Consider the following 27,126-nt stretch of genomic DNA (forward strand, 5'->3'; position numbering starts at 1 on the left):
GGCTCAAGTGATCTTTTTGCCTCAGCTTACAGAATAGCTGGGACTTCAAATGCATGCCACCTCGCCCGGATTTTACTTCAACTTTTCACGCATTCATTTTACAATATAAGAAGCAATAACAACTTAATACCCCATTACAACTACTGGCGTAGAACTTATCTTTCTCCCAAATGGGACCCGGACTATAGATTCAAGAGCACCTCTTGAATTTAATAGGGAAATGAGTCTGGAACTGGAAAGAGGGCTAAAGCAAGAGAGCACCACAAGGTGGCACTGTTTCAGTAGACTTGCAAAAACCCGACAGCGCCCAGGGAGCTCTCAAGAAGCCCCCAGGGAGCGCTAGTGCTTTGGGGGCTTGGGAAGGGCGGCAGGCCCTCTGCTCCAAGGAAGGACTGAATTTAGGATGGTTGGTGGTCCAGACGTGGCGTTGTGACCGCACTCTCCTATCGGCTCTGCTATCATGAATGGTATCGAGGAGGTCCTGCTGTCCCCAGGAAGCATCGGTTGCATGGCTGAGCCTCTGTCCCTAGGGCCTGCTGGGCCCCAGGATCTCCGAGTAAGGCGGCTAGAGCGGGCCCCAAATTCCCTGAAACGTGGGTGAGATGAGAAGCAGCCTCCCTCTGCGCGCTTGCTGCGCGCCACCGGACTGTGGCTAAAAATGAGTTCCTGCGCCTCATTTCCCCAGCGTGGGTCTCCACATCTGGGCCCTCTGCGGGGGCGCCTGGGTGAGGGTCTCTTGCGCCAATCCGACGCCGGAGGCCCTTGGAGACCCTTGGCCGCACGAAGCCCTACCGCCCGGTTCTCTCCTCTCTGGCGACCAGAGGCGACCCAGGATGAAAACAATCGGGGCCAAGTCCTGGTTTTAATTTTACTCCCAGTGGCGAGGAACTAGGAGGCTCCAAACCCCACAAACAGGAAGGAGGGAAGGCCCTGGAGAGCGGGCAGTAGGAGGGCGATTCCCAGCAGCGCGACTCGGGATGGGCCGGGGGCGGGGACGGGGGCAGAAACGCGCATCCCATCCCCCACGTGCCGGCGAGAGGGTCCCGGGAGCGCGACCGGGTGGTTGGAGTAGCCGGGAGAGGGGCACGCTGGCGGACGGCTGGGGGACGGCGCCGGGGCCGGGGGCCGGGGGCGGAGGCTCCTCCAGGGCCCCCGCCCACCGCCCCCGCGGCCCCCGGGCGCCCTCGTTGTGCCGTAGCCGGGGCGGGGCGTGCGCGTCAGCCCCGGCTAGAAAAGGCGGCGGGGTCGGCCCAGCGAGGTGACAGCAGCACTTAGACGCCAAGTCTGGCCCGACGCCGCCATGAGCGCCGCGCTCTTCAGCCTGGACGGCCCAGCGCGCGGCGCGCCCTGGCCCGCGGAGCCCGCGCCCTTCTACGAGCCAGGCCGCGCGGGCAAGCCGGGACGCGGGGCCGAGCCAGGGGCCCTGGGGGAGCCGGGCGCCGCCGCCCCTGCCATGTACGACGACGAGAGCGCCATCGACTTCAGCGCCTACATCGATTCCATGGCCGCCGTGCCCACCTTGGAGCTGTGCCACGACGAGCTCTTCGCGGACCTCTTCAACAGCAACCATAAGGCGGGCGGCGCGGGCGGCGCGGGCGGCCTGGAGCTACTGCCCGGCGGCCCCGCGCGGCCGCCTGGCCCGGGCCCCGCTGTCCCGCGCCCGCTCAAGCGGGAACCTGACTGGGGCGACAGTGACGCGCCCGGCTCGCTGCTGCCCGCGCAGGTGGCCGCGTGCGCGCAGACGGTGGTGAGCCTGGCGACCTCCGCGCAACCCACACCGCCCACGTCTCCGGAGCCGCCGCGAAGCAGCCCGGGTCCGAGCCCGGCGCCCGGTCCTGCCCGAGAAAAAGGCTCCGGCAAGAGGGGCCCCGACCGCGGCAGCCCGGAGTACCGACAGCGACGCGAGCGCAACAACATCGCGGTGCGCAAGAGTCGCGACAAGGCCAAGCGACGCAACCAGGAGATGCAGCAGAAGCTGGTGGAGTTGTCGGCGGAGAACGAGAAACTGCACCAGCGCGTGGAGCAGCTCACGCGGGACCTGGCCGGCCTCCGGCAGTTCTTCAAACAGCTGCCCAGCCCGTCCTTCCTGTCGTCCGCCGGGGCCGCCGACTGCCGGTAACGCGCGGCCAGGGCCGGGAGAGACTCACCAACGACCGATACCTCAGAATCGACGGGCCCGGAGTGGAGCGCGCCCCAGCCAGGCGCCGCGAGAGTCGCCCGGCGCCTGCTGTAGTTTCTTTGGGACATGTGAGTGAAAGGAAGCTACAGCCTGGACTTACAGTCACTGAACTGCGAGAGAAGCTAGACGTGTTTATTTTCCCTTAAATTATTTTTATAATGGTAGCTTTTTCTACATCTTACTCTTATTGAAGCAGCTAAGGTACATTTGTAAAAAAACAAAAACCCTTTCAAACCAAACCTTTGTATTGTAGATAAGAGGAAAAGACTGAGCATGATCACTTTTTATATTAATTTTTACAACATTTGTAAGAATAAAGAAGCATTTAAAATCGCCCCTGCTTCATATATTCGCAATGACTACAGCACACCCGCGCCAGGACCCTAAACGGGGCGTGCCAGACCTAGCCTGAGGTGAGCACCTGGGGGCCTTGGGACCAGGTGTGTTTTTCTCTTGGGGGATGGAGCTTCTTAGACAAGAGGGTCAGCTTGCTTTTCGAACATGCCAGAGACTCCTTCCACACGTTTTCTTTAGCTCGCCTAAAATACGTCTGGCATGACTAAGCGCGCCTAAGGCTAGCAGCTTTCCACTGGAAGATGCTCTCCCCAGAGCATCTAGACCTGGGTTGGGGCTGGTTGATTTGGGGGCCCCCCGCTGATAACATCACTAACTCTAGATTGCGGGTGAGGGATAGAGGAGGCCTTAAGTGATCCGGAAATTTGTTTGGTTCCTCTTCAGCTTTCCTGGGACTTTGCTTTCACTTTCCTGAGTCTTCAGGACCACAGAGGAGTGTAGATTTTCAAAGTGTGCATAAGGACGAAATAGTCTTGCAGTAGATACAAAGGCAGTCCTCAAGCTATTTTAAACTGGCTATTTTGTTAGCAATTGTAATGTTTCAAGGCTTAATCCAAACGAAGCCATCTGCTTTTTTTCCTAAGAAAACTGGTTATTTGGCACCTTTTCTTGTCTAAGAACTGGGCAGTTAGGTGTATATTATGTAATTAATTAACCATGGTTTGTCGTCATGTTGAGGAAGAAAACAAAATCTTTAGCATCCAAAGATAATTCATGGCTTTATGTGTATTAAATCTGTGCTAACAAAGTGAATAATGATAAGCGACTGCTCTAAATCTGCGTGATCTTTGCTCCTGTCACAGTGCAGTTACCCAGCTTGATCCAACAGGTCATGTGGTGGAGTGAGCTTCCCATATCTCTACTCAGTATACAACTTTATCAATATATATAACTTATTTATAGTTCATGGATAACATTTAATCTCTGACATAGTTTCCCAGGACTTTTTCCCAAAAAATACTGAACTGCAAAATGCTTAGATTGGACATTTATTGTATCAGAACAGTAATATCACAATGTGGGACAAAGTTTTAAGCTTCACAAGGTATTTTTCTTTGGGGAAATGAAAACATACAAGGAAAAGATGACAAATCATAAAATTTTGAATACTATTAAGCTATAATTGTACAAAATATTTATGTCCAATATTATTGCCTAACATATATACAAAATGAAGGTCTCAGGTTTATTAAAGCTCTAGACACATTCCTAAATTTGTGGAAAATAATAAAAAAGCCATAGAAAAGATCTTTTAGATTTATAGTTTACAAAACCATCTTACATTTGTCCCAGAAAAATCGTGTAAGTTTCATTTTAAGATCATAAAATAATTCACTCTGTCCATAGTTAACAAATAACTACAAAACTCAGTCCCCACCCCCACCCTTGCAGCCACATTGCAAAGTTCACAAATCCAGTGGCAACTGCTGGCCTTCAGCAGAGTTTCCTCCTGTACTCAGAAGCTCAATTTCCTCCAATCCAATGAAGTTAGTTGGGTGGGTGGTTATGGACTGGACAAAACAACTTAACAGCCCCACCTCCTTTCCGAGGACACTCTTTACTTCATAAGTCTGCAGTGATAAAGGCATGCTGGTTAGAGCAAATAGAGCCAGCCCTGCACGTTTTGTTCCCAGCAACACAGAACAGAACAGGCCCTTTCCCCAGTCCCAGGACCTTCTGTCCTCAAATGGTGAGAAGAGTTGGGTGGGGGGTGCTGCTGTAAAAGCCCCCTTTATTATGGCAAATGAAGGAACTATTTTATTCTGATAACTTAATTCTGTTTTTATACAAGGAACATGTAATACATCTCATGTTTCTTTGTGTATGCTGCGATAAGCTGGCCAAGGGAAGGAATGAGGGACAAGACTTGCAAAGGATCTGCCTGTGCTTCAGCTGGACAGGCAGGCTGGGGCTCAGAGCTGTCTCCACTTCCTTTGGGACACTTCCCCAATCTAGCAACACTTCCGGTCAAAGGATTTCCTGGAACTATGCCCCAAGCTTCCCTCCTCAACAGGATCCTATTTCTTCTTAAATTACACTATGCTAAACACCTCCTTCTGTGTTGCAATAATGAGACTAAGCTTTTTTTTCACATGCTCAATCTCAGGCAAATTTCCTTTTGATAAGAATTCTGCACAGGGTAACCAGGGTTCCCAACCCTGGCTTGGTCTCCATAGATCAAACTGTAGATCATTTATGGTTAGAGAGTAGGGCAGAAAATAAAAGCTTAAAAGTCTTGGGATAAATGAGATCTTTGGACTTCTGGGAGACACTTTCACAGGAATATTGTGGGCACTCCTCTCCTCTGTGCAAGGCACCTGATAAATTTCTACAACTTTCTGTTTCCTTCATTAAGCTGTAACAACCCAGGAAATCAAGTCTGGAGAGGGCAGACAATGTAGCCAAAGCAGACTACATCTGTGGCTACTTGTGCCCTCCCATCAAGTGGGTGGTCTTACTACCCTCATTCTGAGGCTGGGCTGGTTTCAGTGACTGGCTTCTCCTTACAGTGAAGAGGCACAGCCTAGCCTGCCTGTCCAGCTGAAGCACAGGCAGATCCTCTGCTAGTAACATCCCAATGGCAGTTAGGAAAAGTACCCAGCCTCTGCCTATCTTTATTAGGGCCAGACACATGCTATGAGAGAGAGTGGTCAGAACCCTGGCTGGGGACTGAAGGAGGTTTCAGCAACCCTAGCCCTGCTTGAGACATCAGGAGATACTAGTGGGGCAGAAACTGTCTTGTCTGAGCCACAAGTATCCATGCAGAATAAATGTTGAAGCCACTAAGCATTGAGATGATTTATTTTGTAGCAATAAGTATCAGGATCATTCTGGGATATGAACACCACTGATGCCAACTCATTATGATTCTATTATTTTCCCACCTATAACACAAGCTTGATGAAAAATACCTAGCCTACTACTTATATGTGTTCTGTTCTTTTGCTTTCTTTCTTTTTTAAAAAAATTATATACACATATATATGTATATGTACACACCCACACCTACACCCCACACACACATTTTAGTTGTCGATGGACCTTTATCTTATTCATTTGCTGAGAATCAAACCCAGTGCTTCACATATGTTAGGCACGTGCTCCACCACTGAGTCACAATCCCAGCGCCATCCCCCCCCCTTTTTTTTCCTTTTTGGAAGTACTGGGGTTTGAACCAAGGTGTACTCTACTACTGAGCTACATCCCCAGCCCTTTTTATTTTGTGACAGGGTTTTACTAAGTTGCCAGGGCTGCCTTTAAACTTGGTATCCTCCTTCCTCAGCTTCCTGAGTAGCTGAGTTCACAGGCATGTGCCACTGTGCCCAGTCTTAATGTGCTTTGTAAGAAGTTTTGGCTTCTTTAGCAAAATAAGTTAGAATAATGTCTCAATTGGTGGTCACTGGAGTGATTGGAGAGTATAAGTTGCTGGTCAAGGCAGAAAGAGAAGAAATTAATAATGGAGGTTCTGGCTTTCCTATAGGCTCAACTGTAGCATGGACAATAAGTTCATGGCTCACTCATTCACTCACTCATTGTAGTTTACTATGAGCTTCTGGTCTGGAGGAAGGGTACCAAGCAATAAAGAAAGATGGTCACCAAACAGTACTGGGAGGAGGGTGGCAGGACAGTTAGGTACTTCTCTGGAGTCTCTTAAAAATTTTAGCCTTGCTTGTTGGTGTAAGCAGGAAGGAGACAGCCTAGGCATTCCTATACTCCTTTGGAGCAAATACACATAATTTTGACTTTAAAAAAGTCAATAAAAAATCCTTTCTATTTAAAGTGTTAGGTTTGTCTTATATCACCCATAAATGGAGGTTAAATTATAAATTTTTTTATATTTGGGGAAAGTGAACATGGTGAGGTTAAAACAACTGTAATGGCCAACTCACATGCACTATTCATATGAATGTGTATCTGCATATGTACAAATTGTGTGTGTGTGTGTGTGTGTGTATTTTTTGGGGGGGATTGAATCTAGGGACACTCAACCACTGGGCCTCATAACATGAGTTACTTAGCGCCTCATCATTGCTGAGGCTGGCTCTGAACTCAACGATCCTCCTGCCTCAGCCTCTCGAGCCACTGGGGGTAGAGGCGTGTGCCACTGCACCAGGCTGTATACCTATTTTTAAATGGCACAATATATGTGTTCCCTTAATTTTTCCTTTTCTGAAACTTAAGGGAATGAACTCCTGAATTCCACATAAATATAATGTTATCATTGAGAAATGATATGTACAGTGACAACCAATTCTATTGTTTTCACATCTGGAGCTTGACTACATTAAAGTGAAGGTATAAAATTTACCACTCATGTAACCTTACTAGAAACAGTACATATGCTCCAGGGAATGGAATTATGGTTCTTATGGAAAGCCCTAATTTGACGCTTTAGATTTTTGGTGGATGTGCATTCTTACCAGGAAACGGACAAAATCCAGACTGGGTAATTTGCAGCTCATGTCCTTGCACAGGCCTTTTGATAACTTCTTCAATTAGCTACTTTCCAGGTGAAGAGCCTCCTAAAATGTGTACCTCCAGGCTTGGAAAGTTCCCTTGCTCTGATGGTGTGGGCTCTGAAGTCAGCATCCACAAATACCCAGTGCAGTGACCACCCTGTGCCCCTTTACATACATATGCATACACACACCCACAGCACTCAAGCAAACATGTACACAAGTACTTGCACATATACGCTCACATGTGCATGAAGGCACACCTGTCCTCTTGAGCTCTTTTTAAATAGAATTTTATCTATGGGAACATTCTAGTTGAGAAGTTAAATGTATGGGAGGGACAAGGTGCCTCAGCCAGTAGGAAAGCCAAGTGAAGGAGGGAGAAACTGCCAGGGCTTCTTGGCCTTGGAGTCCCTGAAGAGGGGTAGGGTTTACCAGGCAACATGAAGTGCTGCCCATTGCTGGAGGCTTCCTGGAGGAAGCACCAAGCTGCCTTCCTGAGGAGCCCTCAGGTGCCCAGTGGGTGACCAGCCTGCTGCACCCAGTCAGGGGTTGGAGGCTGCGGAGCCACAAAGCAAGACATCAGCTACTGGGCAGCATGGATCAGTGGGTGAACTCTGCCACACCCAGCTGTTACCAGTTGTGGGTTTATGTGGGAGCATTTTCAGTGCTTTCCCCATCTTTCTCCATGGATATTCATTCTCTGAAACGCCTTATCCGTCATCTTTAGCATCTGCTCATTCCCCAGTCCCCCACTGTGGAAACCTCTGACCTGTCAGCCTTGGGCAGAACCCTGTGACCCAGCATGGACTCTTCTTTCTTCTTCCCTCCCCCAAAAGACAGGAGATAAGGAATCCGCCCTCAGGCACCACTGCCTTGTCTTGTCACCTGCTAAACACTGAAACTTTCATAAGTTCCTGTTACAGGTCTCCTATCTGAGCTGGCTACTAACACTGCCAGTTTGTCACTTCTGCAGGGATTACAATGATTGTGCCTTTGTGGGATGTATTTGGGTAAGATCTATACTCCCTGACAGAAAAAGGTGGGTTCTGCTTTATTGGGATGATGGGGAGATTGGAGAGCACACATGTGAGAAAGGCAGTGAGTTCAGTTCTTGGCCCATGATGATTACTGACTTTTACACAATCAGGAAACACTTGCATATGTACCTTCTTACAGCCTGGTCTGAGCATCAACCCCTTTGTGGGCCACAGGAGCAACAGCTCAGATGAGGTTCTAAGCTAGAACATGGAGTTGCTCAGGAGCCAGTGGGCTTTATCTCAGGGGGAACAGAGACTCTTAGAACTCCATAGGAGATGAAAGCCCTATGAAAGCAGGGCTTAGAGGTTAAACTCAGACCAGTGATCTTAAGATATTATTCACAGATTTATCCATATTGCAATTTAAGCGGATAGCCCTGGATTAGCTGAAAGAGGGTGAAAACTGAAAGTGCTCTGCACGGCATGTCCTGAATGCTGGGCTAGGAGAGGAACTGGCAGGGCTGGAGAGGGTGGCCGGCTGAGGAAAGGGGTTTCCACAAGTCAAGTCTGTGCATTTTCTGGCTTGAATCAGAATTTGTCCACAGATTCCATGAGGAAAAGACCCCTGTTCAATGGGCCAAAGTTGATCTGGGAATGATCAGCCTTCTCTGTTCCTACCTCCTGCGAGGCTGACCCAAGTCAGCTCCTGAGCCCTTCTCCAGGCTCGATAATTCCAAGAGCCACTTGTGGTGCTTTTACATAGGTTTGACAATACAAGTAGCATCTTAAGGACAGAATTCCCATTTATAAGGCCCAAATTCTGTGATACAGAAACTGTATATTTTGGGGATACTTCTCTTAGAGAAGTACTTTGCTCTACTAAGCCTCAACACAGTAATTCTCAAGGCAGGAAAATCAGTTTTGAGGGATAATGGTAACATTTTCAGCTGCATAAAGTCTGGAATACCCATCATTGAAAAACTACAGAGCATCTTAGGTAATTCTGTTCTACAACTGTGAAGCTATGGCAGCAGGACACCAACCTGCAGACCATGTAATTATAATCAAAGCCAGTGGGACAGATTCCTGTATTTGCTTCAAGGTTGATCTGGAAATAACTTCATTTCCAAAGAGGAAAGGATCTCATCAGCCTACATGGGCATTTGTTAGTAAGTGATAGTAGAAGGATGTATCCATTTTTCAATATGTAGTAAAAGCAGACACAGTTTTTTTTTTTTTTTTTGGCAGCCCTGGGAATCAAACCCAGGTACCTTACAACTAAGTTATATCCCTAGCCCTTTTCATTTTTTTAAAAAAATTTGAGACAGGGTCTCAATAAGTTGCTGAGACTGGCCTCAAACTTGTGATCCTCCTCCCTCAGCCTCCCCAGTAGCTGGAATTACAAACATGCACCACTGTGGCTGGTCTGATCCAGGTTTTAATTCTCAAGGTAGGCTAATCAGTGGGATTTGTTGTAACTGAACATAAATGGCAGAGGGCTCTTTCTCTACAGATGATTGCTCGATTGCTCACTCAGGCTCAAGAATGTTGGGCATACCTGGGCTGGGACTCCCTGTACTTACCCCATCCTCACAGGCAGCAAACCTCAGCAGTGAAGAAATACTGCCCTGCAACAGCTGCAACGACAGGGGAACAGGGCTGGGTTAAAACTATTAAGTACGCATGCAAAAATAACTCTTGTTCTTAAAATTAACAGGCTAAGTCTAAACTGCCTGTCTTTTCTTCAAAGCTTCAGTGGAAGCTTTAAGTCAAACATGACTTTGAAGTTACAATATGGAGACTATTTGTGAAGAGGTACTCTGAGGGCTGGAGAGAGCTCTGGGTATAGGTCCCTCCCAGCTGTGAGTCACACACATCAATACCATAAGGTGGACAAAGAACACACAAGTGCTCCAATTTTCCCCTGCCCTCGAGTTCCACAGGTACATGTGGAGAATGAGCATGCGCTCTAGGTACCAGCTCCTACCTTAACCTTCACGCTGCACTGGGGCCTTGAGGGGCAGTCCAGGAAGACTTGCAGGTGCCTCTTGAAAACAGGAGATGTGACCAACTCACAACAATCTCCACAGAAAAAGGTGCCTCTGTTGTGTGAAAATGCACAGGAAAAACAAACAAGTGAAGAGGCCCAATTAGACGAGTTCTAGCAACAGACACACATTTCTCTAAAAATGAATGTTTGCTGAGGGAGACAAGAGAGTTTTGCTATCAAAATCCTGAGATTGGCCAGAGTCTGATTCTATTCTGATGGATGAATGCAGGCTTTGGTGACAGTGGCTGAAGACTGCTGAGGGGACCCTTGGACAGGCAGAGAATTATCATTTACATGGAGCAGAGGGGAAGGTACCACTATCTTTGGTCCCCTACTGCTTCCACTTGAATCCATGTTCTCTGGCCTCTTCAATGTGATCTGGAGATGACTTGTATACAAAGGCCACCAAACCCAGTAGGCATCAAGGCAACATTTGTTCTTTGCTTCCTAAAGAGGGAACAAGTAAAGGCCTTTTCTGCCTGTCACACTACAAAGTCCAGTTGGGAGGCCAGGGAATTGACTCCAAAGAAACAAAATGCATGGACATCCAGCCCTCACCATGACCCAAGAGGAGGTACAGAAAAAATAGACAGGGAAGGGATATCTGTTCAGTGCTGCTCATTGGTGTCTGGTGTCTGGAAAAGCCTGGACCACTTGCACAGGACACTCTATAGAGTCCTCACATTGGTCTCACTTATTCATGTTGATCCTGTCTTTCCTTTTTCTTCTGACTAATAATAAAGGAGCTAAGGACAAAAGCCAGCTCTTTCAAAAGACAGGAATATCTGCAAAACCAACAGGAAAATACTAGTTAGGAAAACCCACAGGTATAGTGGCCTTTTTCTTGCAGCTCAGCAGAGCAGGTTCCCCTCGGAGCTCTTAGGGAAGCTGCTGAAGGCAGCAAGGCTGTGGGGCTTTGGGGCTAGGTTATGCTCTTTGGGGCCTGGGAATTTCAGGGCAGCCTTACCCATCTTCTGGCCTCTGTTCCAATCTCCCATTGCCACACCGGTCACATGTAGGCCATGAGAAGGCGGTGTTCTCATCCACACCAACCACAGTGCCTAGGCCCACGTGAGAGAAAAGCCAGACCTTCAGAGGTAATTTCTGCTCTGATCACCCAGATGACATGTGAACCCTCAGATTATTTTCTTACTGGTAAATTTATATAAGTCTGAGCTTTTTATGATTTCCACTTATTACACATATAAAATTAAAACAATTTAAAGCAAATTTTAAACTTGCCTACAACAAGACCACCTAACCAAGCACCTTTGTTTTTCCTTGATTTTTTTCCCCCTAGAAGCATGCATATTTAAGTCGTTAAGGTCAAACCATCCATGGATGTTGCCTTGTGTTTTTGAACTTACTACACAGCTGCTGGAAAGATTGTTATCTTATTGACATGCAGTAAGGTGACAGATTCCATTCCACCCTCCCCATGTTAGATATTAGGTCTCTAAATTAATTAATTAGTCGATTAATTTTGTATTACTGGGGATTGAACCCAGGGGGTACTCTATCACTGAGATTCTCCAGCCCCTTTTAGAATTATTTTGAGACAGTCTTGTTAATTGTGGAGACTGGCCTCTAACTTGCAATCACCTTGTCTTAGTCTCCTGAGTTGCTGGGATCACAGGCTTCTTCCGGATTACTTTAATGGTACGACAGTGAGTGTCTCTGCATAGAAGCCTTTTCTGTATGAAGGCCCTTATTCATAACAGATTCCTGGAAGTAGAATTATTGCTTCCCAGAGTATGAGTAGTAGGGATATAGAAAAAGCCTTTCAGAAAGTACTTCCTATGAGGACATTTTGATTTACATTGTCCCAATTCACAGAATGCCAGTTTCACTATACTGCACAACCAGTATCTTAAGAATGTGCCTCCTTAACAGGTATAATGTTTAATTCCACTTCTTTCATAAGAAAAGATAAATCATTCTTATTGGTTTGTTAATATATTCTCAAATAAGATTCCTCTGGTTTCCTTATTGTAATTGTGATTAAGAATGCATGCATTTCTTTTCTACTCCAGCATTTATGATTAATTTATTTAACCAACAAATAAGTATAGGATACCGCTATTTTTTTTTCTGGGTGCTGGGGATCTAACCTAGGACCTCCATGAATGCTAAGTAAGACTGTATCATTAAACCACACCCTATCCTTGATTTTTTTTTTTTTTTTGCAGTACTAGGGATTAAACCCATGGGCCCTCTACCACTAAGTTATATCCCCTGTCCTTTTTATTTAATTCTGAGACAGAATCTTGATAAGTTGTTGAGGCTTGCCTCAAATTTGTTATCTTCCTGTCTCAGCCTCCCACAGATATGGGAGGTAGTACAGATGTGTACCACCACACACACAGTCATATCATGCTATTTAGAATGAGATATATGTGGGCCTTGAGGCACAAAGATACAAGGAACATTATCTACTTCAATGGAATCAGTCTAGTTGGGAAAGCAGATAAATAAACAAGGAATAAAATTATCATGAAATAAATGCTAATAGAAAAAAGGAAAAGTCCTCTGAAAAGTGCAGCAGAGATGCCTTGTGGTCTGGTTTAAGGACCAGGGAAGCTTCTACAGAAAGGAGTGAGGGGATTGGCAGGCTGACCCTGGCAGTCAAACTTATACCTCTGACAACCCTGCATACCCCAGCGGGGCTGGAGGCTGAGCTAGCATTGAGGGAGGGCAGGCAATACAGCTGTGGAGTTGGCAACACCATAGCTGGGATTGAGATGGTCATGTTTCCTTGGATGTGAAGCATGATTGATAACATCAAGATTATACTGGCAAACTACAGATCATCCTTGAAATGTGATGAATTAGATGCTTAAAGAAAAAGTAAGAAGTGACCTGAGTTTCTAGATAGATAGATGAGTTTCTGTTCCCATTCTTGAAGCAAAATGTTTCATTCTGTTCCCATTCTTGAAGCAAAATGCTTCCTCTACAGAAAATATATCTGTAGAGGGTAAAGCAGAGTTATGGGAAATAGCAGGCTTGGTTTATTAAAATACATTTATGCAATGCAGACTTGAATGACTTCTTAAAAATGAGAATAATAGGTCTTGATTTTTAAAAGGCTGTCCTAGCTAATGACATTGTCCTTGCAAATCTAATCAAAAGCATGTCGAAAGGATGAAAAGTAAAGTCAATAAAGTCCTCTAATACAGCCGGAAAGGAATGTGAGCTCATTCATAATAGTCAGATGCAGAAGGAAGTCCAAAAGAGAGAAATGTGTGGCCTGTCCCCAAACACCAGATCATGTCATGCATTGTGGTCAGGTTCCCATTGGGCCTGTGTGCCCAGCATGGAGCTATTTCATAGCAGTGCTTGGTAAACAACTGCTAAACTAATTATTAAAAATAGGCTGCTACTAAGCAAAGTTCCTTTTTACTGTAGGATGTGCATGGGTGTTAACAGCATTTACATTTATATGGGATTAAGTAATTTCCTTCCAATTAGAGAATAAGGCAAGAGTTGATGAAATGTTTTTCATGGGGTCTACAAACCACTAGAAATCTTTCGGGCAAACTTAAATGAATTTAAAGGATGTTTGGGAAGTGTTATTAAACAGTGTTGAGAACATTCACTTCAATGAGCACCAGAAGAAAAAAATAAACAATTTTTGCCAGCACTGAGGGGTGTGATGCCACCTTCATTGGCTTGCCTGCAGGTTGCTATTAAAAGCTTCATACTTTGCTTGTCTTCTGTACAGAAATCCCTCATAATCAGGTTTGGGAAAAGTATATATCACTTAGTTATTAAAGCTTCTTTTTTAAAAAGGTCTTTCTAAGAGTGTTAAGGAAAGTGCCTCAACTGCAAGCTATCTGGGGTCCTTTTGGGCTAAGCTGACACCGCCAGGTCAATGTACACATTTCTTCAGTTATTCTGCATTCTCTGCTACACCCTTCCCCCTGAAATTTCCTGAAAGAAAGAAGTAGAGGGAATCACAATTTATAAAACTTCTACCTAAAAGCCGAGACCTGGTTTGAGGATGGGCCTTTGCCATCCCTTCCCACGGAGGCATGCTTCATCCATTCATGGAGCAGTATGCAAAGTCCCTCGCCCTTAGTGAGCTATGAATAAAGAAGAATAAATGGTGCGAGAGAGAAAAAAAAAATTGTTGCTGCAAGACTACTTCACCCCAGAAAATAAAGTGGAAAGAAGTCTTTGCATATTCTGGGAACTGACATTCAGAGAAGAGTAGGCCCTGGGCCCTTACTGAGGAATGAGTGCTCTCCCCTCAGGGAGGCTCACATTTCTTAGGAGTGATAAACACCTTCACAGGGATTTTGTTCTGGGAATGTGTTCAGGGTCCTTTCAAGTCCCACTTGAAGAAAATGCTTAATATTTAGCTGTCTGAGACCCAGATGCTCAACTGACTTAGCAGTTGCTGAGAGCTGCCCAATCCCCTGTTCTGACTTACTGCAGATGTAAAGATGCCCAGATGGAGCCAGGCTGGAGACAAATCATCACTGAATCCTGGGCCACTGACACAGGACAAAATAAGGATGAAAGCCTGAGAAGGGAGCATCTGCTATTATTGTAGAGAAGTGAGGACTCCACCCAGGTATGGATTTGAGGGAGTTGGAGCTAGGCAGTTCACGGCTGGCTAGTATACAGGGCAGGGATTCCTGGTAGGAACAGTGCACCCATCTGCTGCCTTGCTGTGGGCATTCCTTGTGGGGCAAGTTTGTCAATCTTGTCACTTTGCCACTGGGCTTTGTTTTCTCTTAATGCCCAGTTGATTGGTTCTTATCAGAGTATCTGGCAACACTCATTGCTGCTGTGATAACACTCTGCTTACACATCACCCTTATCTACCACAGGTCTGCAGGGAAGTTGCAGAGGAGACCTGCAGGGAATGCAAATGCAAATGCGGAGATGGGAAAAAATATGTAAGAAACTTGGATCAACAGAAGGAAGAGATCAGCATCGGGAAAGCAATATGAGAAGGTAAAATACAATCTTTTATATTTCTTCTGAACATGATGGTATGTACCTGTAGTCCCAGTTACTCAGGAGGCCTAGGCAGGAAGATCTCTTGAGACCTGGAGTTCAATACTGGTCTGGGCTAAGTATCAAGAAACTGCCTTCTCTTTATTTTATTTTTTTAAAAATATTTTATACTTAGTCTAAATTGTTCAGTAAGTTATTATTGATCTAATAGTTTATTTAAATAATAACAATGATATACTCGGTGATTTATAGGCAAGTGACGTGAATGACAATGATATAATCAAAAATAGAAGAAGGAACTGGAAACACTCTGAGGTACCTGCATTAACTGAGAAGTAGGAGAGTATTATTTGAAAGTGGACTTGAGTGGTTGTAAATGTACATTTCAAACTCTAGGCCAACCACTAGAAAGCACTAAAAAATAAGTATAATTAATATGCAGAGAGAAAAGAAAAAATGGATTCATACAGGATGACCAATTAAAACGAGAAAAGGCAGAGAAAAAGACAAAAAAGAATCATTGACAATGGACGGAAAACAGTTGTAAATATGATTGGCATCAATTCAATTATATTGATAATCACCAGAAGTGTGGATAGTTTCAATACACAAAAGACAAAGACTAATTAAATAGACAAACATACAAATTTAAAGAGACTGTTCAAAATACAAGGAAGTTCCATTCAATATAAAGACATAGATAGATTAAGAATAAAGGTGCAGAGAAAGATACATGGTGGGGGCTGAGATTGTGGCTCAGTTATAGAGTGCTTCTAGCACATGCAGGGCCATGGGTTCAATCCTCAGCAACACATGTAAATCAATAAAATAAAGATATTGTGTCCAATTATAATAACAACAGAGCTTCAAAATATATGCAGCAAACTGATGGGAAAGAAAAATAAATTCACTACTATAGTTGGAGACCTCAATAGTCTCTATTAATGATTGACAGATCCAACAGGCAGAAAATTAGTAAAAGTTGAACTGACAGTAACATCAATCAATAGGATTTATTTATTTATACATTTTTAAACATTTTTTTTAGTTGTAGTTGGACACAACACCTTTATTTTTATGTGATGCTGAGAATCGAACCCAGTGTCTCGCAGGTGCTAGGCGAGCGCTCTAACGCTGAGCCACAACCCCAGCCCCAATCAATAGGATTTAATGAACATTACTGAACACTTCATCCAACAACAGTATACACATATTCTTTTCAAGTCTAGGTGGAACACTGCAAGAAAGATCATACCCTGGGAAACATACCTTAACAAATTAAAAAGTAGAGAAGTCATACCAACTATGTTCTTAAGAACACAAAGGAATTAAACTAGAAATCAATAACAGAATGATACAGCTGGAAAGGCTCAAAGTATTTGGAGATTAAATAGCATACAAGTCAAGAAAAAGTGTGAAGAAGAAAATAAAAAAAATATTTTGAATCAAATGAAAATAAAAAAACATCAAAATTTATGGGATACAAGAAAAGAAGTATATGAGAGAAATTCATGTGTGGAATGTGTATGTTAGAAAAGAAGATCTAACATTAATAATCTAAGCTTTCATTTAGGAAACAAGGAAAAGAGGAGCAAATTAAAATCAAGTAAGGAAGATAAAAGTAACCAAGCAGATATCATTGAAACGGAAAACAAAAAAATCAATAGAAAAAAAAATCAAGAAACTAAAATTTTTTTGAAAAGATCAATAAAAATAGATGAATTTCTAAGTAAGCTTTCTTAAGAGAAGTCATAAATTAGTAACAGCAGAAATGAAAGGGGCCATGATTACTTTCCCACAGATTAAAAAGAGAATAATAGTATATAACTCTATGCCCCAAATTTGATAGGTGAAATGGATCAACTCCATGAAGTATATAATCTATCAAAACTTACATAAGAAATAGTATTAATAGGTCTGTATCTATTAAATAAACAGAATAAATAATTAATAACCTTCCAAAACAGAAACCACTGGGCTTGGATTGGTTCATGGTCACATTCTACCAAACATTTAAAGAAGAAATTATGCCAAACCTCTACATTTTCTTCCTTAAAACAGAAGCAGTACTTTTTCATTTTATGAGGACAGCATTACCCTAATACCAAAATCAGACAAAAATATGAGAACTCCATTATTCTAATGCCCCAAATCAGAAAAAGATATTACATAAAAGAAAAAAAAACTTCAAATATCTTTCATGAAATCAACGAAAATGTCCTCAAAAACAAATAGCATATCTAATGCAATTATATGTAAAAATGATTATATCACAACCAATTGAGATTTACTCCAAGTACACAAGGCTGGGTCAACCATGCAAAGATCAGTGTGTAACTCATTACTATCAATAGGCTAAAGAAGAGAAATTATATGATCAGATTAAGATATAAAAAGGGCATTTGAAAAAAACCCAACATTTAATCATGATAAAAACTCTCAGCAAACTAAGAAAAAAAGGAGTTTAGTTTCTTCAACTTGGTGAGGAACATCTACAGAAACCTATAGTTTGAACAAACCTAAAGCATTAATTCCTGGGGTACCAAGACAATAGCTGAAAGTAGAGCAACCATGCAAAGTTAGAGCAGAGAGACAGATATCAAGAAGGAGATTACAGAGGAAAAGGATAACTCCAGTGATTTAATATCATTTTTGAGAATTCAGAAAAGTCAGGTTGCAAATGAAAGTCAATTTAAAGCTCCAAGAAAAAAAAAAAAAACACAGTTCCTTCAGTTGCCAATAGCTAACCCTACTGCTGCAGGTGTGGGAATGGGTGGCCTGACTCTTTCTTGCATTTCTGTGGCACTCACTGGATGCAGTTAGAAATGAGTTAAATAGTAAGCCCTCCTTTGGCCAACAGTGCTTTTGTTGTCTCATAAAACAGTGCGATAGGTGGTGGTGATTCTTATGGTCACAGAATAAGAACTGGTACAGGGCAGAGAATTATACAAGGGTGGGGGTTGGGAGTGTGTTCTGCCATCCTTTTCCCTCCTTTAAGCTCTTTTTTAAAATATTTTTTTTTTAGTTGTTGATAGATATTTTATTTTATTTATTTATATGTGGTGCTGAGAATTGAACCCAGTGCCTCATGCATGTCAGGCAAGTGCACTACCACTTAGCCAAAGTCCTAGCCCCATCCCTCCTTTAAGCTCTGGATGAGTCCTGACCTCTGGGAGAGGTAAAAGAGAGTGGAGAGGGAGGATAACGCAACCAATGAGAATGAAGGTAGAAGGGAAAAGTACTCATAGAGGTGACTAGAGAGCCCAAGTTTGAGAAATGGCTGTGGGCCATGAGCAACAGCACCTAAGGGAACCTGGGAGAGGGGACAAGAAGAGGGATGGGGGATGGGAGAGGGAGATAGGACAGGCACATGTCTGCATTGTGGATTTCTCCTCATAGCTTGTTGGCTCAGGGAACCCAGGCCATGCCACTCTGTACAATGTGCTTGGTCTTCATAGCCTGTCCACTCATGAGACCCAGTCTGTGTCCATCTTCATGGTACACTCTGTCTCCAATAGCCTGTTTGCTCAGGGGCATGAAGCTGTAGTTGTGGACACTTTGCAGTACACTTTGAACATAGCCTGTTCAATAGGGAGAACTGAGCAGCTGTATATCAAGAAGTAGTTTCATGGTGGGGCTTCCAGATGCCACTATAGTCTATTGGGCCACCCAAATCCCTTGCCTTCCCTACCTCTTCCTGCTGATATTATCTGTTTTGTACCATCATTGATGTATGAGGTTGAAGGACAGCATCATTTAAAAATCTGATCAGTATGAACCAGGGAAAGCAGAATAAGACAGAACCAACCCAATTCCACCCTGGCCTCCCCTTTCAATCTTGCCTTTCCCCTAGGACCTGGAGGTTTTACAATGGCACCTAGTACCTCTGTGGATTTTCCAGTTGCCCTCTGAACTGCCTAGCCAGCCTGAACAGACTGCCTGAGAAATCCTGATAACTCAAGTACACCTCTGATTACTGACTTGACTTTAGTCAGCCATCCTCTCTCTCCCTTTATGGTTCCTGGTAGCGTTGTCTATTATTTTCTCTACTAGACTGAGTGCTCCTTGCCTTTCATGCATTATCTCATTTAATCCTCAACAATGCTTTGAGACTAATTCTATATCCCTATTTTATAGATGAGAAAATGGAGGTCTTAAAGTAGAGTCAGTTGTCTATAGAACCTCTATATTCCACTGTGCTCACACCTCTCTTCACAACCCTAGTTGTGTTCAAGCACTAGACCTAAAAAGAGATTCAAAGAAAAAAAAATCCCAAAAGGCTTTGACCATGAACAAGTGCTCAATCTCATAAAAAGCACATGATTTAAAGCAATACATACAGGGATACAGGGATCACAGCCTTTTTGCTGTTGTTCATAAAAAGGATCAGAAACTAGTAGCAGGTAAGGGTAGAGAAAAACAGGTCTTCTAGAAGGTTTCTTTTGGAAATTTGACTTTTTATATACTTTCTTGAAAACAGTTTAGCAATAATTGCATAGACATTGGGTGTGGTGGCCACATACCTTTAATCTCAGCTATTCAGGAGGCTGATAGGAGAATAGCAAGTCCCAGGCCAGCTTGGGCAACACAGTGAGGCTTTCTCTCAAAATAAAAAAAAAGAGCTGGGGGTATAGCAGTTCAGTGCTTGAGGCCCTGGGTTCAAGCTCCACTACTTAAAAACATACTGGGACTCGTCAAAAAGGTTAAAGGTGCAGGGTTTCTTTTTGTTTGAAAGTTAGACTGTAGTAATGGTTGCACAATTATGCAAACACACTAAAATACTTAATAGTATTTTTTGAGACAAGGTCTTGCTACCATATGACTTAACAATCCCATTCTTGGATACATAGCCAAATTCAAACAAATTCTACATGAATATTCATAGCATTTCTATTCATGATAGTCAAAAAAGTGGAAATAACCCAACTGTTCACCAACTGATGGCATAGCTGTACAATGAAATATTATTCTTCCAAAAAAGGAAAAAAAATGATGTTACATTGTGGATAAATCTTGCAAACATTATGCTAAGTTAAAGATGCCAATCAAGAAAAACCACATATCATATGATTCCATTTATATGACAGGTTGAGGACAAGCAAACTCAGAGGGGCATAATGTAGACTGGTGGTTTCCTGAGACCAGGGTGTGATGGGGAAATGGGAGTGACTGATGATAGGTACAGGGTTTCTTTCTGTTTCAAAGTTAAGACTGTAGTAATGGTTGCACAATTATGTGAATTCACTAAAACACTTAATAGATATATTTTTTGAGACAAGGTCTTGCTATATTGCTGAGGTTGGCCTCAGATTTGTGACCCTCCTACCTCAGTCTCCCAAGTTGATGGGATTATAGGCATGAGCCACTGTACCAGGCTAAATGAATGAATTATAAATATAAATTGGATTTATATCTCAAAAATAAAAACACATGAACCATTGGAGTGTGGCTGAGGAGGGAGGATTGCAAGTTCAAGCCAGCCTTAGCAACATTGTCTCAAAATAAAAAATAAAAAGGGTTAGGGATATAGCTCAGTGGTAGAGTACCCCTGGATTCAGGCTCTAGTACCAAAAAATACTTGAACTATAAATTCCTAAAATCCTCCTTTATAGTAGGACAATACTATACAATAGCATATGATAGTAGGACAATTGTATACAGTCAGTAGGGGATGATGTCCAGAATGTTTATCACGCCTTGTTTGTAATTGCAAAAGCACAGGAAGATTCTGGCTATCCATCATTTGAGGAACAGTTTTTTCATGAGGGACTAATATGTGACTGTGAAACTCTTATAATAGATCTCTATTTCCTTGGGCAGACATTCTGGCTAGAATATTAAGTGAGGAGAGTAAGTTACAGAATAATATGTAGCAAACCAACCCAATCTGCACACACAAACCTTCTCCCTCTAAAGCCAGGAGCCATGTACTCCACGTGTGGTGCACAGGGAGTACCTGCCAGGAGGTTGCTACCTTCTTCTGGGTTCAGATTTCACTGGTTTCAATAAGTATGTATTACTTTCACTATTAAATAATTTTTAAAAAGTTAAAAAAGAAAGCATTTTTAATGCTGTTTTCAGCTCCAGACCCATATGTCCAACCAGCTTTGAAACATCTCAGATGTAATGAAATCACCCAAACTCTCCAGACATAATGAGATAGTTCCCTTCAAAGTTGCCTTACACATGTGTCCTGCTTTGGCAATTTATAGCACTACCTTTACTTCCTCACCCAAGCCTAAATCTTGGCTGTAGCTGCATATATGTCCTCTATCCTGTGGTCCGATTCATCACTTAACTTACCAATTTTCCTAATTAAACCCACTCCTGGGTTTACTTTTATATTGCTGCCACAGCTGTCATCCTGGTCCCTCCATCTGCTCTGTAGGAATGGATGTCAGACCATGTATTTTCTCTATGGATGACAGAGCATACTTTTTTTTTTTTTTTTTTGGTGTCAGGGAATGAACCAAGGGGTACTTTACCACTGAAACAGATTCCCAGCCCTTTTTTATATTTTATTTGGAGACTGAGTTGCTTAAGGCCTCACTAAGTTGCTGAGGCTGTTTTTTTTTTTAAATTATTTATTTTAAGTATGTATATATGACAGCAGAATGCATTTTGATTCATTATACACAACTGCAGCACAACTTTTCATTTCTCTGATTGTACATGATTGTGGAGGCTGGCTTTGAACTCTTGATCCTCCTATCTCAGCCTCCTAAGCTGCTAGGATTTCAGGCGTGTACCACCATGCCTGAACAGAGTATACTTTTGATTGAGTCATCTAGTATCCTCTTAGTTCCTTCATCCAGTTGCCTATCCTGCCTGCTCTAGGGTATCCCTGGCTTACCAGGTTTCTCCTGTCCATTGCCTTTATTTATAAGTCCTGTTCCTTGCTTCTTTCCCTGACATAATTTGTCCCACCCACTCTTCAGATCTTAGTTCAAGCCTCTTGTCTTTAGGGAGCTTCCTGACTTCCCCAACAAGGTGAGGGCCTGATTACTGGAAAATGGAGCACTTGAAATTCTGCAGTCTTAGGTTTGTTTGGTCTGAGAGTCAAGAAGCTCTTTTTATTTTTTGTACATTCCAAGTAGGCACTCAACAAAAACTTGTTGAACAAACAGGTAAATGAATACAAAATAATACAATATTTAAGACAATATAAATATTATTTCCAATGAGAAGGCTGCCCACCTTGCACGCTGCAAATGGAATTAACCGGTGTGAGGGAGTCTAGTTCATCCAGTATCACTGGGCCAGTCAGCTCACAGGAGCCAGCGCCAGAGGCCATACCCCAAAAGGGTTTTTGAAGCAACAGGACAGTCCGTTCAACACAGACAATCTGACCTGCCAACAAAGATACTTCAGATTATTGAAGTGTTGAAGAAAAATGTGAATTCTCCTGCCAGTAAACATAGTCTCCTTTCCATCCTCCCAAAGTGATGCAAGTATAAGGGTGCAATTGTGGGGACAGTCTGTTCCTAATGCCAGGTCATAGTTTGGGAGGCTGATTATATACAGGAAGCTGTACTACATAATCCTGAGGAAAATGGAGCCAGTTTTCTTTCTTTTGGAGAGATTTTATACATATAGAAGTGGCCTCCAGTGAGCTAAGCTGGAAAAGCATGCAAATACTAAATTCAACTTCATTTTGAAAAGAGTAATTTTGTGAAACATTAAATTTACTATGTAAAAAAAATACAGTTTAGGCGGGATTTTAGTTTGACACCTAGGTAAAAAGGACTAAAAAGCATATATATTTCTAATGTTCTAGTTTTTGGTTTAAAAAGAAATCACCCAAATCATAACTTCAGATGGCTTCTACACCACTATAGACAATCATGGAGTGACTGATGGGATCGCTACAGGGTACACTAGAACCTTGGAGTACTATGCAGATAGCCATGAACAGGGTTCAGCAAAAGCCTAAACTGCTAACATGGGCCTCTGCAGGGCACAGGTCATGTCTGTCTTGGGCTATGTGATGGTGCCAGCAGTGCTGAGCAAGATGCATTTGGAAGCCATAGGAGACATCATATGGACACTGATCAGTCACCCCAATCAAAACTGTGGAGAAGACGCAAGCACACCCTGATCTCGGAGAGCATCCCTGAAGAGGATGCTATGAGGTGCAGCCGTGGAGAGTGCTTCTAGGATTTCTGGACCCAGGACACATGAGGGGGTCACACAAACTGGCAGGATTTTGGGGAGGTGGTGGTCATTCCCATCCTTCATTTGCAGGGTGATGTCAGTCACCAACAGCCAAATCTCCTTTTGTGCCAAAAGCAGCAGACTCTTCAGCTACAAGTTCAAAGTAAAGACTATTAACTATTCTTATATCCAAAATTAATTTTTAAAAGCAACAATCTTAATGATCATTATCACTAGCAAGTTACTATTTCAAAATACTTTAAAATACACAACAGGAGTTTGGGCATGGTGGCACATGCCTATAATCACAGTGACTCAGCAGGCCAAGGCAGGAGGAACCAAATTTGAGGTCAACACAAGAAACTTAGTGAGATCCTGCCTCAAAATAAAATAAAAAGAATTATGGATGTAGCTCAGTGGTTAAGTGCCCTTTGAGTCAATCCCCAGTTTACAACCAAACCAAACCAAACCCCCAAAACATACTATAGACTTAGCACACGGGTCACTAGCCCCATTAACATAGCTGTGTGCCCAACTGTGCACCTGTTTAATGGATTCCTTTGTTGGAATACAAACCACACTTTGCAGGCAGTGCTCTACTTGTCTTCTGACCTACTCAGGTAAATTTTATTGTTCATTCTTTCTTGTTCTGAGTTTGTATACCTAGAATCTATCTTTTATCTAGAGCATACACATTCTTCTCTTAGAGTAGCTGCAAGTTTCCTGAGGGTTAAGACTAGACCTCACTCACCAACAGACTTTTTGTACAGGACCTTGGTATAAAGTAGGTGTCAAAATATCTGTATCTGTAACAGCTTTTATTTTTCTTATTTTTTTGTCTTCTTTACTTTTTTTTTTTTTAGAGAGAGAGTGAGAGAGGAGGGAGGGAGGGAGGGAGGGAGAGAGAGAGAGAGAGAGAGAGAGAGAGAGAGAGAGAGAGAGAGAGAGAGAGAATTTTTAATATTTATTTTTTAGTTCTCGGCGGACACAACATCTTTGTTGGTATGTGGTGCCGAGGATCAAACCCGGGCCGCAAGCATGCCAGGCGAGCGCGCTACTGCTTGAGCCACATCCCCAGCCCTGTCTTCTTTACTTTAATTATAATTTTTCCCCTAATCTGCAAAAGTTATAATGTCCTTCCAAGTTCTATTGAACTGGCAGTCTTCCCCTGCCCATTGGCCAGGGATTAGGTCGTAGTAGATACAAACGGACCAAAGACAGATAATAGGGCTAGGGCCTAAGGGCATGGCTAGCTTGAGAGTCAGCTTGTTTTGCTGGCATGGACTGTCAGGTGAAGCTGAGAATTAATTGCACATGGTTGGCTAATAGAACTCAACAGTTCCGTGGTCTAGAACTGTGGATTGGGAAGGAGAAGGTAGTCTGCATGGTTGGGAGGTTGATTATATACAGGAAACTGCATTAAGTAATACTGAGGACAATGGAGCTAGTTTTCTCTCTGTTGAAGAGGAATTTATACATACAGAAGTGGGGAAGACAGGAGTAAATTCTGTGGTAATGGTCTATGGTTAGTGGTGTTTGTGTGAAACCACAACTCTAAATAAATCTAAATATAGAAGTAGATATGGATGTGGGTGTGCATGTGTGCATGGGTGCATGAATATATACATACGTCTCCTTGCACTATTCAATGAGAGGACCTACAAACAATAACATCCCAATAGCAAATGTAGCTAGAACCTAGACTCTGGCTTCTAAATACCATTTTCCCTTGATATCAACCAGGGCTCCTTGAAATGAGGGCTGATTCTAAAGCATAAAATGTCAAGATGACTCTGAAATATTGTGTCAAAAATAAGGGAGGACTCAAAGAATGATGGAAACATGTCTAAAAGATATAGGAGCCAGCCTAAATCTGGTAAAATTTGAGCATCAAAATGAACAACCAAAACAGATTATAACTTACTGAATTAAAAACTAATCCATTGGTCTATACTGACATAAATAAATGACTACAGAAATAAATCAGCAAAATGAAAAGCTCCTAATCAATGCTGAATGTCAGCTAATAAATGTACAAGAAATATATTAAGATATTTATAGTCTCAAAGTATCTTTCCACAAAATGCTTATTAATAAGTAAAATATTTATTTATAATTAATTAATTAATTTGTTCTAATTTGTTATACATGATAGCAGAATACATTTCGATTCAAGTGGAGCACAATTTTTCATTTCTCTGGCTGTAACACTACACTAAGTAGAGTCAGACCATTTATGTCTTTATAACATGTACCTAGGGTAATGATGTTCATCTTAGTCCACCATCTTTCCTATCCCCATGAAATATTTATTTTTTAACTTCAAAGTGAAAAACCATGGAAATACCATCTTGACCAATTGATAAAACATTACAATTCTTTCTGGGACAAATAAACTATATGTCTCTTGATATGAACACAGTATTTTTTTGGGGGGAGGTACTGGGGATTGAACTCAGGGGCCCTCAACCACTGAGCCACATCCCCAGCTCTATTTTGTATTTTATTTAGACAGGGTCTCACTGAGTTGCATAGCACCTGGCCATTGCCGAGTCTTGGCTTTGAACTCGTGATCCTTCTGCCTCAGCCTCCTGAGCTGGGATTACAGGCATAAGCCACTGTGCCCGGCAGAACATATATATATATATATATTTTTTAATAGACATGACATTTTTTATACCTTTATTTTCATTTTTATGTGGTGCCAAGGATCAAACCTCGTGCCTCATACATGCCAGGCAACGCTCTATCACTGAGCCAAAACTCCAACCCTGAACATAGTATTTTTATGTGGTATTTCTGTAGAGAATGTTAGAATGTATAATCTAATCTGTTCAAGAGATAGCATCAGATAAACCTAAACCAAGGGACATTCTACTAAGTAACTGGTTTTTATTTTTTGAAAAATCTCAAGGTTGGGCTGGCAATGTGGCTCAGTGGTAGAATACTTGCTTGCATGTACAAGGCCCCCCGGTTATAGTCCCCAGAACCACAAAAACAAAAAACCAAACATAAGCAAAACATAAGCAAAGATAAATAAGTATTCCATCTAAGAAAGATGAAAGAGATATGACCTGAGCATACTGCATGACCCTGTATCAGATCCTGGAGTTACAAAGGTTATTTTTAAAACAATTAGCAAAACCAAAATTTAAACAATTAGTAGATATATCAGGAAGGGTAAAGATTTCTACAAAGTTAAGAAATGGTGGGAATTCTGACATTCTTTAAGGATTTTAAAATACCCTTTATGAATACTTGGGATTTGGGCTGAGGTCTATCTTTCCAGATACTAATGTACCCAAACCTTTTAATTAACTATAAAATTATCTATATTATAGGAGTATGAAAAAAGTCAGTAACAAGAAATCTTCTTATCTTTATCTTCTATAAAAAGATACCAATAGTCAATTATTTAAAGCAGTGCTACTACCAAGTTCTTGCTAAAATTTTATTAAAAATAGGTGTCTTATTTATAATTGCCCAAACTCGGAAGAAACAAGATGTCCTTCAGTAGCTGAATGGATAAATAGATGTTGGCACTTCTAGACAATGGACTGTTATTCAGTATTAATGAGAAATGAGCTATCAAGTCATGAAAAGACAGAAGCTTAAGTGCCTAGGATGAAGTGAAAAAAAGTAGTCTAAGAAGGCTACTCACTGTGATTTTAATTATATAACACTCTGGAGTAGGCAAAACTTTGGAAAGAGTAAAAAGTTTAGTGGTTGCTAAGGGTTGGGGAGGAAGGGATAAATAGAGCACAGATGACTTTTAGGGCACTGAAATGATATTATAATGGTGCATACCTGTCTGTATACACGTGTGCAGTGCAAACCAACAGAATGTACATCAAGAATTAACCCTAGCTGGGTGCAGGGGCACACATGTAATCCCAGTGGTTTGGGAGTTTGAGCTGACTAATTGTTACAGAAACCATGTGACCCAAGAAACCTAAAACATTGATGATCTGGCCTGTTATAAGCACA

General features: G+C 42.5%; 2 protein-coding genes across 8 annotated transcripts in view; one reads left to right on the forward strand and one right to left on the reverse strand.

Annotated features, from left to right (window-relative positions):
- Nucleotides 1-338: 338 nt before the first annotated feature.
- Cebpd (CCAAT enhancer binding protein delta) lies at nucleotides 339-2,513 on the forward strand. Its single transcript, XM_078017207.1, has one exon. The coding sequence runs from the start codon at nucleotides 1,301-1,303 to the stop codon at nucleotides 2,117-2,119; it is 819 nt and encodes a 272-aa protein (XP_077873333.1). The 5' UTR covers nucleotides 339-1,300; the 3' UTR covers nucleotides 2,120-2,513.
- A 996-nt stretch (nucleotides 2,514-3,509) lies between these two features.
- The window catches only part of Spidr (scaffold protein involved in DNA repair), a 377,942-nt gene continuing 354,325 nt past the window's right edge, over nucleotides 3,510-27,126 (reverse strand). For all 7 annotated transcript variants that reach the window (XM_078017204.1, XM_040294081.2, XM_040294080.2 and 4 more), the window contains 6 exons: nucleotides 23,079-23,289; nucleotides 22,183-22,335; nucleotides 10,988-11,081; nucleotides 9,958-10,072; nucleotides 9,554-9,607; nucleotides 3,510-4,104 (listed from right to left, as the gene is read on the reverse strand). In XM_078017204.1, the coding sequence (XP_077873330.1) occupies nucleotides 3,940-4,104; nucleotides 9,554-9,607; nucleotides 9,958-10,072; nucleotides 10,988-11,081; nucleotides 22,183-22,335; nucleotides 23,079-23,289 (792 nt within the window). In that variant the 3' untranslated portion in view covers nucleotides 3,510-3,939. The remainder of the gene's footprint in view (nucleotides 4,105-9,553; nucleotides 9,608-9,957; nucleotides 10,073-10,987; nucleotides 11,082-22,182; nucleotides 22,336-23,078; nucleotides 23,290-27,126) is intronic.

This window comes from Ictidomys tridecemlineatus, chromosome 7 (genome assembly GCF_052094955.1).
Source record: "Ictidomys tridecemlineatus isolate mIctTri1 chromosome 7, mIctTri1.hap1, whole genome shotgun sequence".
Lineage (NCBI taxonomy): Eukaryota > Metazoa > Chordata > Mammalia > Rodentia > Sciuridae > Ictidomys > Ictidomys tridecemlineatus.

Bases quoted from the DNA above. Each gene is read 5' to 3' on its own strand.
- Cebpd (XM_078017207.1), top strand. From the start codon at position 1,301: ATGAGCGCCGCGCTCTTCAGCCTGGACGGCCCAGCGCGCGGCGCGCCC.